We start from the raw sequence: 12,115 nt of genomic DNA on the forward strand, positions 1-12,115 counted from the left end.
ATAAGTACTAAAATACCCCTTATAGCTTAAAAAATTTAGAACAAGATTAAAGATTTATTATAACAATATTTATTTTTATATTTTTTACAATTAAATTGAAACATATTTTTTTTATTTCATTATCATGACAAAATTGTAAAATTGGGAAACTTCAAAATGAGAGACAAAGCATGATTCCAAAAGGAAAGAAGAAAATCAAACACAGAATCATCATCATATTACAAAAAAATTCCAATAATAAGGAAACCTAATCTAATTATACCAAACATTTGTTCTAAATTTCACTGTAAAATTTTGTTACAAAAGACCCAAGCTAAAAAAATTTAACAAAAAGGAATCCAAAAATCAAAAATTCTAAAACTAAAGATTTCACACCCTAAATCAAATTATAGAGGCGGCGGAGACGGCGACGACTTCAAGTGGTGGCATCGGTGGTTTCATGTAGTAGTGGAGGCAATGGTTTTGAGCAGTGGCAGACCACGCAGCGCACGCCATTTTGTTGTTGTTGATTCAAGTTGGTGGCTGATCACTTCGACATACAATAGTAGTAAAAGACAAGAAGAAGAAAAAAGAGAAGGAGAAGGAGAATAAGAAGAAAAAAGAAGAAGAAGAAGAAGGCGAAGAAGAAGAAAAAGGAAGAAGAAAAAGAACAAAGGAATAAAGACGGGAAGAAGAAGACGAAGGCAAGAAAAAAAGAAAGGAAAATTATCAGTCATATACCTTTAAATGACACCCGTATCAAACGTACTACAACACTTTTAACGTATATCACTCGTCTGCCGTCCACCAAATGGTTTACTGCCGTTAGAACCTGCTGACGTCATAAGGGTAATATAATCTTTTAATATAGGAGAGGCTGTAAAGAAAGATGATGTCGTTTTTGTTGGGCGAAATGACGTCGTTTTAATTGAATTTTCTCCAAAAACATTAGACTCTGCCGTTTCACTGTAATTGAAATTAAAAAAAAAAAAACGACGTCGTTGCACTTGATCTTTACAAAAAGAAAGAAAGTTACAGAGAAGCGACATCATTTCACTATAACTCAAAAGACAAAAAGAGAAAAATATCATAAATTACAGAAAAATGGTCATAAAAACATTATTGGCTCCAACGGTTACATTTTGGCTTGCTTACTTTTGGGGTAAATTTGTCTTTTTAAATTGATTTGAGTTTAAAAGGTAAAATAGTCATTTCACTAAAATTCTGTTAATTTTTTAACGGCAGTAAACGATTTGGTGGACAACAGACGTCTTTTTTTAACTTAGGGTATACAAGTGATATACGTTAAAAATGTTGTAGTACATTTGATACGTGTGTCATTTAAGGATATATGACTGATAATTTTCTAAAGAAAAAGAGAAACAGAACATAGAAAATAAAAAGGAACGGAGGATAAAAGAGTTTGTTCTTAAAAAGTTTTTAATATATTATTTTAATCTAATACAAAATTATCATTTATTGTTTTTTTCTATTAAGTTAACGATAGATTGACCGAAATGGGGGCGTGATGCACATGGTCAAAAGATATGGGTGTACGATGTTAAATATTGAAATAATTGGGGGCTGATGATAAATTACTTTAAAATCTTATTTGAACGGTTTTTGGTGATGCTCTTGGAGCATCACGAAAAAGCTCTATAAAATTTTACCTTTCACATATCTATTTGCTTACCTATGTGGTAAATAAAAGAGTTAAAAAATATATTATTCTTCAAAAGAATATTTAAATATAAATAAATTAATATTATTTTAACTAAATAACTATTTTTTAAAAGAAAAATCATTAGAAATTAAAATATTTCTTTTTTTCTCTAATAAAAAGTATAAAATATAAATTAAAGAGCAAAAAAATTAACTTTTCAAATTTAAAGAAAGATGATAATTTTTTATTTAAATTTTAATTATAGTATCTTTTAAAATTTTAAATATTAATATAACTCTTTAAATAGTTAATAAATTCTTCGAAGAGTTCTTTGTTAATACTCCTACACTGCAGGCAAATAATATCACCGGTTATCACCAAAATCTTTGATTTTTTATATTTTGTATTTATCCAAAAAAAAAAATTACAATAGAAATTCAAATGAAGAACTCGTGCAAAGCTGTTAAAAAATAAATTTGAAAAAAATTCTTCTTTCGCCAAAATTTATAGAAACCCCAAAACCCAGGACCCTAGTGGTGAAAGTGAAGTAACCAACCGTAAACCGAAAATGGGAAAGAAGAAGAAGAACGAATCATCGTCGTCATCGTCCGCAACGGATCTCCTACAAACCCTAGGAGACTTCACGAGCAAAGAGAACTGGGACAAGTTCTTTACAATCCGCGGCATTGGCGACTCCTTCGAGTGGTACGCTGAGTGGCCTCAGCTGCGCGACCCGCTTATTTCTCTTATCGGAGCTCCAACTTCATCGCCGCCTCCGCAGATTTTGGTACCGGGTTGCGGCAATTCCCGCCTCTCTGAGCACCTATACGACGCCGGATTTCATGGCATTACGAATGTTGATTTCTCCAAAGTTGTCATTTCCGACATGTTGCGTCGCAATGTGCGCGACCGGCCCGACATGCGGTGGCGGGTCATGGACATGACTAGCATGCAGGTGGTAATTAATATATTTGATTTAGTGTTTTGCAAACGTTGTTCAAGTGCGTTTTTGTGAATTATGAGTGCTTTTGACATTTGCATGTAATTGACATTTTAAAGTGCTTTACCGGAAAAATCACTTGACAGGTGCTTTTACCAAAATTGCTTAAAAGAAGACTCCCAGACATATACCCTTCATATGCAATTTCCAATAGCCACTTTTAACTTCTATGATTAAAGTGGTTTTACTCAAAAACTCTATTTTTTTTTTTTATTTGACAAATACTTATTTTTGTTGGTTTCTGCTGAATTGCAGTAGTTGATAGTGTGGTTTTTGTTGATGGGATTAGAAAGTAACCTGTTAGAGCATCTTTTATGTTGAGGAGTGGATTCTAATTTTTATAATTTGTAGAAAATCTTAGGGTGGTACTTGTGGTTAGTTCACTCTAGGGTTGGGGAAAGATTTGGTGTATACAAGAAAGAAGTAAAGATGTTATGTGGATGAAAAGAAATTGAAAAGGTTTCTGAGACAATAAGAAGTGTAATTTTTTGGATACGGGGAAGCATAATCAGTGTTATTAAAGCGTGTTTACTGCAAAATGTTGTTATTGCTTGCTAGTTGATTTTTGTAACTTGCGTATCTTCATTAATGATTTTTCATGTGATTGATGCTTCAAATTTGTTGACAATATGGTTGTTAGTATGCGTTTCTTTCTCTAATTTTTAATACTTCTACCAGTTCATGGATGAGACCTTCGATGTTATTCTTGATAAGGGTGGATTGGATGCCTTGATGGAGCCAGAGCTTGGCCATAAGCTGGGGAATCAATATTTATCAGAGGTGGACTTTTAATCGAGCTTATTTTTACCATCCTTTTTTTTTTATTTGGTTCAATAGCCAATGAAAATTGATATTCTTTTTGTTGGATTCACATAAGTGGGATTGCATTATCAGGTGAAAAGGCTTCTCAAATCTGGAGGGAAGTTTGTATGTCTCACGCTGGCTGAGTCTCATGTTCTAGGTATTGTTGTCCTCAATCTATTTAATCAATTTAAGTGAACATAATTATTTTTCTGAACTCCATTGATTACTTGCTCATCTGATTAACTACTTGTTATCTGTTTATGGTGAGCTTCAGATGTGCAGATGAATGTGCAATTGGTTAATTGTTTTTGTTGATTAATATCTACATTCTACGCCTTTGATTACTTGTTTGTACCTGTTTTGACATGGATAATTGGATCTTGAATTACTCTCTCCTTCAGGTCTGCTTTTCCCTAAGTTCCGGTTTGGGTGGAAAATGAGTGTTCATGCCATACCTCAAAAATCATCTAGTGAGCCTAGTCTTCAAACCTTTATGGTGGTTGCAGATAAAGAAAATTCTTCTGTAGTGCTCCAAGTAACATCGTCATTTGATCATTCTTCTCTTGATTGTAACAAAAATCAGGTAGAATATCTGTCTTCCCTGTCCCCAGTGATGGATAATTTGACGAAGTATTTGATAAGGATGATGCATGGAGCAAATGTTCAGAGTACATGCAGGATGCGTTTTTGAAATCCTTATTTTGTTCCTCAACATAATCTCTACTGTTTCATGTTGAAATTGTTAATGTTTTTGATGTATTTTTGTGTTTTCAGGCTTTCGGTATTCATGAAGCCCTTGAAAGTGAGAATCAAACTCGTAGAGAATACTCCCATGGCTCTGATATATTGTACTCTCTTGAAGATCTTCAACTAGGGGCTAAAGGGGATATGAAAAATCTAAGCCCAGGTTGTCGGTTTGAGCTTATTTTGGGTGGAGAAGGTGACTTCTGTTTTAGTTACAGAGCTGTACTTCTTGATGCTCGGGAGAACTCTGGACCATTTATGTATAACTGTGGGGTTTTTATTGTGCCAAAGGTGAGTCTATGTTTACTTATTTGGTTTCCATGTACTTCAGGGTGCGAGCAGTTTTGCGCATTAAGAACAATAAAGAAACTAATTGAATTTGAATTTTGATTGACAGTTAAATGGATTTTCCCTCCATTTTTGTTTAGTTTGATGAAACAAATATTAGAAACAGTAAAATTTTGTGCATAAGTTTTTGACTTGGATAGCAAATTCTGTTTCCTTTTATCAAAGTACAAACGTAGAATCACTACTGTTTGAAATTACATCTTGGGATTTTGCTCAAATGGCAAACATATCATTGGGTTGTGTCTAGATTTTGGGTTCTAACCTTGCTGAGAAGTGATAGGAGTTTAACAGTAGCTCAGACTTTTAGATTTTGGCAAGTTTTACTCTCTTTAAATTGAAGTTTACTTTTTAGCTTCAAATATACTGGGGTTGATATACAGTCTTAAAAGATTTCACTTAAATATTCTCATTATAGGTTTACCTTAAATGTGTCATGACGGAAATCTTTTAATTTTAACCTGATCCTTCAGAGTTCGATTATAACTGTTTAAAACTTTATCTTGGTCAGACTGGAATAGGATATCATGCGCTGCCTCTGCTATTCCTGGCCATCCTCTTTATTTGTTGGCAACAAAAAAAAAAATTCTCTCTTCAAGTGGAACATCTATTTCTTCACATTAGGGAATTGATTTTGTTTCATTTGCATGTGCACAAACAGACACAAGTACAGATTGTATTACTGCTTAATGATTTCATTGTCTTGAATCAGTTTTTTGATGTATTTTTTCCTCAACTTTTCGTGTGTTCAAAATTGGGGCTACTTGAATTCTTGTATTTGAAATGCATAACTGAATGTTAGATTTCAGACGCGGGCTCATGAATGGCTCTTCTCTTCAGAAGAAGGACAATGGCTGGTGGTTGAAAGCTCCAAGGCTGCACGTCTAATTATGGTACTTTGCAGGACAATCACATAAATTCGAAGATCTATTTTTCTTTTTTCTTTTTTTTTTTAAATTGCAACATCTGATAATAGTTTCTCTGATATTTGAAGGTTTTATTAGACACTAGCCATGCCAGTGCCAGCATGGATGAAATCCAGGTAATATTTTTCTTTGGTTTGGCTACTTGTGAGATATTTCTGTTTTGTATGCTATTTATTCTTAATAATCTTTTACTAAGTTTAATGCTTACTATATATTAATCTTTCAGAAGGACTTGTCGCCTCTAGTCAAACAGCTGGCCCCTGGGAAAGACGACCAAGGAGCTCAAATACCGTATTTTACTCTTATCCTTTGCGTATTTCTTAAATTTGCTTTGATAAAATCTTCATTTGTGTTATATCACTGTAGCACTGTTTCTTGTTAAAGCTAAAAGTTTAATGGTATTTGACTCATTTTAACATTGTGGCTCCATATTAGTTGGTCTAGTGATTTGCATATGCCAGTAGTCTAGAAAACACTATTTTTATTCCTTTGATATATTTTGTGGATCACTGTCATATTTTAGATTATGTGCTCACTGAAATTGTAAATCACAATGGAGGAAATAATCTTAAAAGATGCAATGTTTGGAAAGAATTTCATTTTTACGGTGTATCTCTTACCTTAATCTGTGTAACTTTGTTCTCAATTTGAATTGTGTTCACGGAACTGTGTGCTCGTACAAACCACATGCTTGACTTCCATTATTGCAAATATTGGTGCTAAAAATAACATTGTTAATCCGTTAATTGACTTAGATGTAGAGTTGTGAACTCAATGACATGCATATAATTATGATATTATTGCATCTTCTACCACAAGAATAGTTTCCCTCTTACATTGTATTTTGATACATAAAATGCTTTGTTAATGTACTACTTATATGATATGAAATTTTAAGTAATAATCCATCATTTCTTGGTGACATTCAAAGTTGTTTTATGAATTGCAGCTTTAGCATTTTTTGTTTAATGGGCACATTGCACCTGCAGGTTTATGATGGCTGGTGATGGGATAAAGCACCGGAATGTTGTTCACCAGGTCAATTCTCTCATAAATATATTTCTTTTCTAGTGTTTTCATGATAATTTTAACACTGAATTTCAAGTTTTCTGCTATGTTAAGATTATAGCTTGTTCAGCTGGACTGGGTACATGGCCTTAGTTTATTTGTTTGAAGTTGAGTGTGTTATGGTACATAAGTATGTCAAGATTCTGCGTGTTCTGATCTTGTTTTTTTGACTTTTATTGTTTGGATATTCTCTTAATGACATGCTAACTCCCAGTAGTTTTGAAGTCAAGGATGTGGTTAGGTTCAATGGTAAACTTTTGTTGTGGTTGTATCCCATGACTGTGTTAAAGATTCTATAGGCTCCCAGAACTGCTTCATCTCCTTTGATTTGGCTGTCTAAAACTGTAACTGGTGATAAAGTTTTGGTCTGAAGTTTGATATTAGTTATTTAGAAGTCATTGTCATCCTATTGAGCTACTGCTGCTTAATTTTTCAAAATGGTCAGCAGTTCCACTGAGTTACTATAAACAGCTTTCTTATGGTAATAAAAGTGCACAACAAACACGTAGAGTTGCTTGAAGTTTGATAAAGACTTATCCTAAAAATATAGAATTTGATAGGGACAGAAGCTACGTGAAGAATTAGAAAAAGCAAGTTTGACAAGAACAGAAGCCACATGGAGTTCTCTTTGATGCTAAAATATATTGTAGTCCCATAATCTTGGTGAGGCATGTCCCAAGTCTCATGTAAAATAATAAAATGCACCTCAAGGTGCTACAGAGGATCGAGCTGGATTATTCATTATTGGAGGCAATGGACCCTAAATGGCTTATTCTCACTCCTGATTTTCTTTGGCTTAGTTTAGCTTTTCAGTTTAAATTCCAGGTGGTTTCCCCTGTGGAGGCTATAGCTATAGGTCTGGTTTCTCTGTCCTTTTATATATATATATTTTTTAAAAAGTTTATTGCCTTTTAAGTTTGTTGACAACATATCATTTTGAACATCTTCAGTTGCCCTTGAAATTCACTATTGAGTTTTCATGACTTAGTGAGATGTTTACCTGTTGCTATAGTGGCTGCTTATAATTATTAACTTTATCTTTGACAATTTTGGTGGGATGTTTACCATATGTCTGAATTGACAAAAGTGTTCCTGCTATTTACTTTCTCTAGGCTACATCTTCCTTAACTGGACCAATTATTGTTGAAGATGTAGTTTATGAAAATGTTGATCCTGAGCTTAGTCGCATATGGCCATCAGAAGACTTAAAATTCCGTCGCCTTGTTTTCCAAAGAACTCAGGGCCTGGTACAATCTGAAGCTCTGTTAACGAGGGATGGATCTTCTCATAGAACTGACGTTGAAACAGAGAGGAAGAAAGCTAGCTCATCTTCCAAATCCAAGCGAAAGGGGACCCAAAGAAGTGATGGTATTTATTCACATCTATGACACTGTTAATAGATTTTGACTGTGCGCAGATTGGTTTTGCTTTATCACTGTCAACCCTGAAATCAATTTGTCTGTTTTACCTTATGTTTGGTAGATAACGGAAGTAATATTTGAGCCAAAGTGGTCATAATTCAATTTCAACCTTGCATGAATTAAGCTGCCTTTGGTCCTCTGCATTAGAACCCTTAGGATCTTAGTGTGCTGACATTGGTCAGTCAATGTCTAGCAGAGGGGTCAGTTGTCGGCATGAAGCATGAATTTTCCAAAAGCATGATCAATTTATAAATTTTTATAGAGAATTGGAAAAGAAAAATAGTGAAAATGTAATTGTGATTAATTGAAACTAATTAAAGGGAAGGCCAAGACCTGGCCTGTCATGGCATGGCATGACAAGGCATGGATGGCGTCATCATGGGCTGTGTCAGTCTATTTAAAAATATAGGCACAGTACAAATTAAGGAATGAAGTAAAATGGGCCTTGTATTTTGTTCCGATTGACTTTTTAGTGTCAGTTGGAAATGAGATTCATCAGTACTGATTTATCTTGATTCTGTCATGCAGTATCACTGCCCACTGGTCAAATCTGTATGTTACAGTCGAGTCATGTATAAATCAAATTCAAATTCTTGGGAGGAAAACAATTTGCAATTCCAAATGAAATATGTTCTATACACTTTACACCTCATCGTGTACTCTGTGATTTAAATATCTAATTGGTGCATATAATATCGATTTAGAAATGACTAGGCAGTTACTGTTTGCTTTCTTTTTGATAACCCTTTTGATGTCATAGATTCAGGAAACCAGCTGAAGGTCTATCATGGTTATTTGGCTAGTTCTTATCACATGGGAATCATTTCTGGGTTTACCCTTATTTCTTCTTATCTGGAGAGTGTGGCATCTGTTGGAAAATCAGTAAGGATTTTTTTTTCTCATTTTTGCTCGAACAGTTGAAATATTTCCAATAAATTGGCTTTAAAATCTGTATTTATGATTTTTGCTTGATCAAATTAATTTTGGCTGTCAACTAGTGTTATGCACATCTCAAAAAATGTATCCATGGGGTATAGGTTTTGCTGTTGTGTGAGTAGGACAAGGACCTAATTGACATACACTAAGTTAAAAATTTTAGCCTATTTGTTTTGACTGCTCACTAGATAATGTTATTCAACTTTCGTCTTCATTATTTGCGTATGATCTTTTGTTTCATTCACATTATTGCATTCTCATGCTGCTTATATTATACAATATCTTTCTCAGGTTAAAGCAGTTGTTATTGGTCTTGGAGCTGGTTTACTTCCTATGTTTCTTCATGAGTGTATGCCCTTTGTGGGAATTGAGGTAAAGTTGCCAAACCAACATTCCCACAAACAAAAAATGGGGAAAAAGAGTAAAACAGAAAATAAACTTTTCTAGAGTGATAGAAGAGTGGTAGGGTATAAAATCATTCTTCAAGCTTGATTTTGCACGATGTAAATATTTTGGTGGATCTATGTATCCACAGGCGGTGGAGTTGGATCTTACGATGCTTAATCTTGCAGAAGACTACTTTGGTTTTACTCAAGATAAAAGTTTGAAGGTAATTTATGCAAATCTTAATCCCTTGTTTATTTATTTATAGTTTCAGTCATACAATTTTGGATGCTACAATTTAACTATAATTTCTGTGTAAACTATCTTCCCTTTCCCCCCCCCCCCCCCCCCCCCCCCCAACAATACCGCCGCGATAGCAGGACGAAGAGAAATAGTATTTCTGATTGCAAAATCCATAATTAGAGGGATTTTAAAATTCATAATTGATGCCTTGATTACATCAAGAAATTAGGGGATGAATATATTTCCAATAAAGAAAGGGAACATTTAAGAATGCCTGGGAAGAAACTTCTTGTACTCATAGACAAGTCGGAAGCTTGCATTATCGTTTAGACAATAGTGTATCTCCTCAGAAAATCCTTAACCTTTTCATGTTTTATCATCTGTATCACTTAGATGCTCCTGTGGTATTTTAGGTACATATCACAGATGGGATTAAGTTTGTTAGAGAGATGAAAAGTTCTTCAGCAACTGATGAAATGTCTGTTGTTCATGGAAATGAGATCACTTCTAATAACACAAGATCATGCAATGGAAATTGCACTGCATCTAATGCCAGAGTTGATATTCTTATTATTGATGTGGACTCTCCAGATTCAAGGTGAATGTGAATAATAATATGTTTTGTCATTCTTGAGAATAATGAGACTATATTATTAAGCTTTTCAATTTTTATGTACTTGAGTAGTACGTTAATTTATTTGTTCTGCTTTTTTTGTACATAGCTCCGGAATGACCTGCCCTGCTGCAGATTTTGTGGAGGGGTCATTTCTTCTAACTGTGAAAGATGCCCTTGCTGAGCAAGGCCTCTTTATAGTTAATTTGGTGTCAAGGTCCCAGGCCACTAAAGACATGGTTATATCAAGGATGAAAATGGTGAGAATGGTGGATGCTTGTGTGGGTGTGTGTGTGAACATCATCAAAGCATAAGTTCATGTTTATGTTCTCTAGCTATTTCAAAGTACATGTGGGTCTAGGTTGACCTAAATGGTTTTAGAGAATTTTGTGATCAACCCTATGTCATTAAGATGGGGCTTTCTAGATCTAAATTAAAGCAAAGTTTGCTTAGCCCATAAAAAAATGACAAGAAAATTAAAAATAGAATAGCGGACTTGTTCCATTGAAGCGGCAGGATCAATACAAAAGGCAGCCATCAATTTAGTTAGTTTAGCCACATTTAGTGTTCAACATGATCATTTGCAGATGTGCAATTGGTTCTTAATCTTTTGGTGAATTCATTTATTTTCCAGCCTATGGTGAAATATATATATCATCCATCGTTAGAATCTCTTCATTTTTTAGTGCTTCAATATTTTGTTTTTGCACTGGTCTAATAAACTATAGCATAACCTAATTGGCTATCTGTAATATTCATCTTCAGGTTTTCAACCATCTATTTTGCCTTCAACTTGAGGAAGACGTCAATTTAGTGCTTTTTGGTCTGTCTTCAGAATCTTGTATCAAGGACAATTCCTTCCCTGAAGCTGCTGTTCAACTTGGTAAGCTGGTAAAATTTCAACACCCAGAAATCAGCCAAAGCATTATGGATGCAGCAAAGAAGATCAGATGCTTGAAGTGAATGACTGCCTAATATGAAAACAACCTGAATAATATTTCTCTTCTGCAAAGCTATTTTGTCGGTCCGAGTAATGATTCAATTTCTGCAACGATATCCAAACTAGTATGGTAGCCCCTGCAACCCGACTGTTATCATGAGAAAATGTTTTTCTAATGCAGCTGTGCAAGTGTTGTGAATTACAACATCAATGATAGCGATTCTCTCTTTTTTTCTTTCCAGTAAATCTTGTCATTCTCTGTTGGCATTGAATCTATGTTTGCATATTATCACTTCGTAATTTAGCATGCTACACAGAAATCATTAATATCATATAATGAGTACAAGTCAGGTCTGTTGTGTTTCCAACTTAATGGTGTATTGTGGTTCCCTACTTTATAACTTTTTTTTTCTTTTTTTAATTTTTTTCCCTCTTCTCCCTCAATGCGAATAGAGGAGAGTTATTCTCCCATGGTTGGATATCATGTTTTTATGCGTGTTATGCATATAAAAAGGATTTTTACATACTAGTAATATTTACATCGATTAATATGAAAGAATGTCATTTACCATGCCATACCACTTTGATTGGAGACAAGAAAGCATAGGCAAAATAAAATGAGGTATCATCATGGACTACTACAAAAAATTAGTGGTTGTATGCTCAGTTAAAAGTTTTTTTTTTTTTTTTTTATTTGGTAGTACACCATTTGCAGTCCATGCCATCCGTGAGCCATGAGGGGAGTCTTAGCTGCATTTGATGGAAATCATTTATGATAATTAGCTGATTTTAATTGAATGCATATATAGAAGCTTATGAAATGTCTTGCATCCAAAAATGGAGTCCTGGAAATGGAAAATGACCAAAAACGAGAAGACAGCTGTAACACCTCAAATTCACCCAAGAACCCAAGAGGAATTTGGAATGAAATCTCTGAACATTGAAACTTATTGCTATTCCCAAAAAAAAAAAAATCAATAACGTCCAATAATGTCCATAGGTGAAACATAGTCTCCAACAATGAATATAACAATAATCTTCCAATACTA

The 12,115-nt window shown here is 34.1% G+C and overlaps 1 protein-coding gene across 2 annotated transcripts; it reads left to right on the forward strand.

Moving 5' to 3' along the window:
* Positions 1 to 2,107: 2,107 nt before the first annotated feature.
* On the forward strand, positions 2,108 to 11,434 carry LOC102614140 (uncharacterized). 2 transcript variants are annotated; one of them, XM_006494102.4, is made up of 16 exons: positions 2,108 to 2,597; positions 3,321 to 3,422; positions 3,537 to 3,603; positions 3,848 to 4,029; positions 4,221 to 4,481; positions 5,345 to 5,428; positions 5,530 to 5,577; positions 5,688 to 5,752; positions 6,451 to 6,499; positions 7,642 to 7,897; positions 8,711 to 8,832; positions 9,178 to 9,258; positions 9,422 to 9,496; positions 9,927 to 10,111; positions 10,236 to 10,386; positions 10,892 to 11,434. In XM_006494102.4, the coding sequence occupies exons 1-16, from the start codon at positions 2,211 to 2,213 to the stop codon at positions 11,087 to 11,089; spliced, it is 2,313 nt and encodes a 770-aa protein (XP_006494165.2). In that variant the 5' UTR covers positions 2,108 to 2,210; the 3' UTR covers positions 11,090 to 11,434. The 2 variants fall into 2 exon arrangements, with proteins under 2 accessions (XP_006494165.2, XP_052289663.1); XM_052433703.1 differs by having other exon boundaries at positions 2,550 to 2,597; positions 3,520 to 3,603.
* The last annotated feature ends 681 nt before the right edge of the window (positions 11,435 to 12,115 follow it).

This window comes from Citrus sinensis, chromosome 9 (assembly GCF_022201045.2).
Source record: "Citrus sinensis cultivar Valencia sweet orange chromosome 9, DVS_A1.0, whole genome shotgun sequence".
NCBI lineage: Eukaryota > Viridiplantae > Streptophyta > Magnoliopsida > Sapindales > Rutaceae > Citrus > Citrus sinensis.

What these genes read in the sequence shown, in the direction of transcription:
- LOC102614140 (XM_006494102.4), top strand. Translation starts at nt 2,211, where the DNA reads ATGGGAAAGAAGAAGAAGAACGAATCATCGTCGTCATCGTCCGCAACG. An exon ending in GGGGACCCAAAGAAGTGATG is followed by an intron (nt 7,898 to 8,710) that starts GTATTTATTCAC and finishes TTGATGTCATAG; the next exon opens with ATTCAGGAAACCAGCTGAAG. An exon ending in CTCAAGATAAAAGTTTGAAG is followed by an intron (nt 9,497 to 9,926) that starts GTAATTTATGCA and finishes GTGGTATTTTAG; the next exon opens with GTACATATCACAGATGGGAT.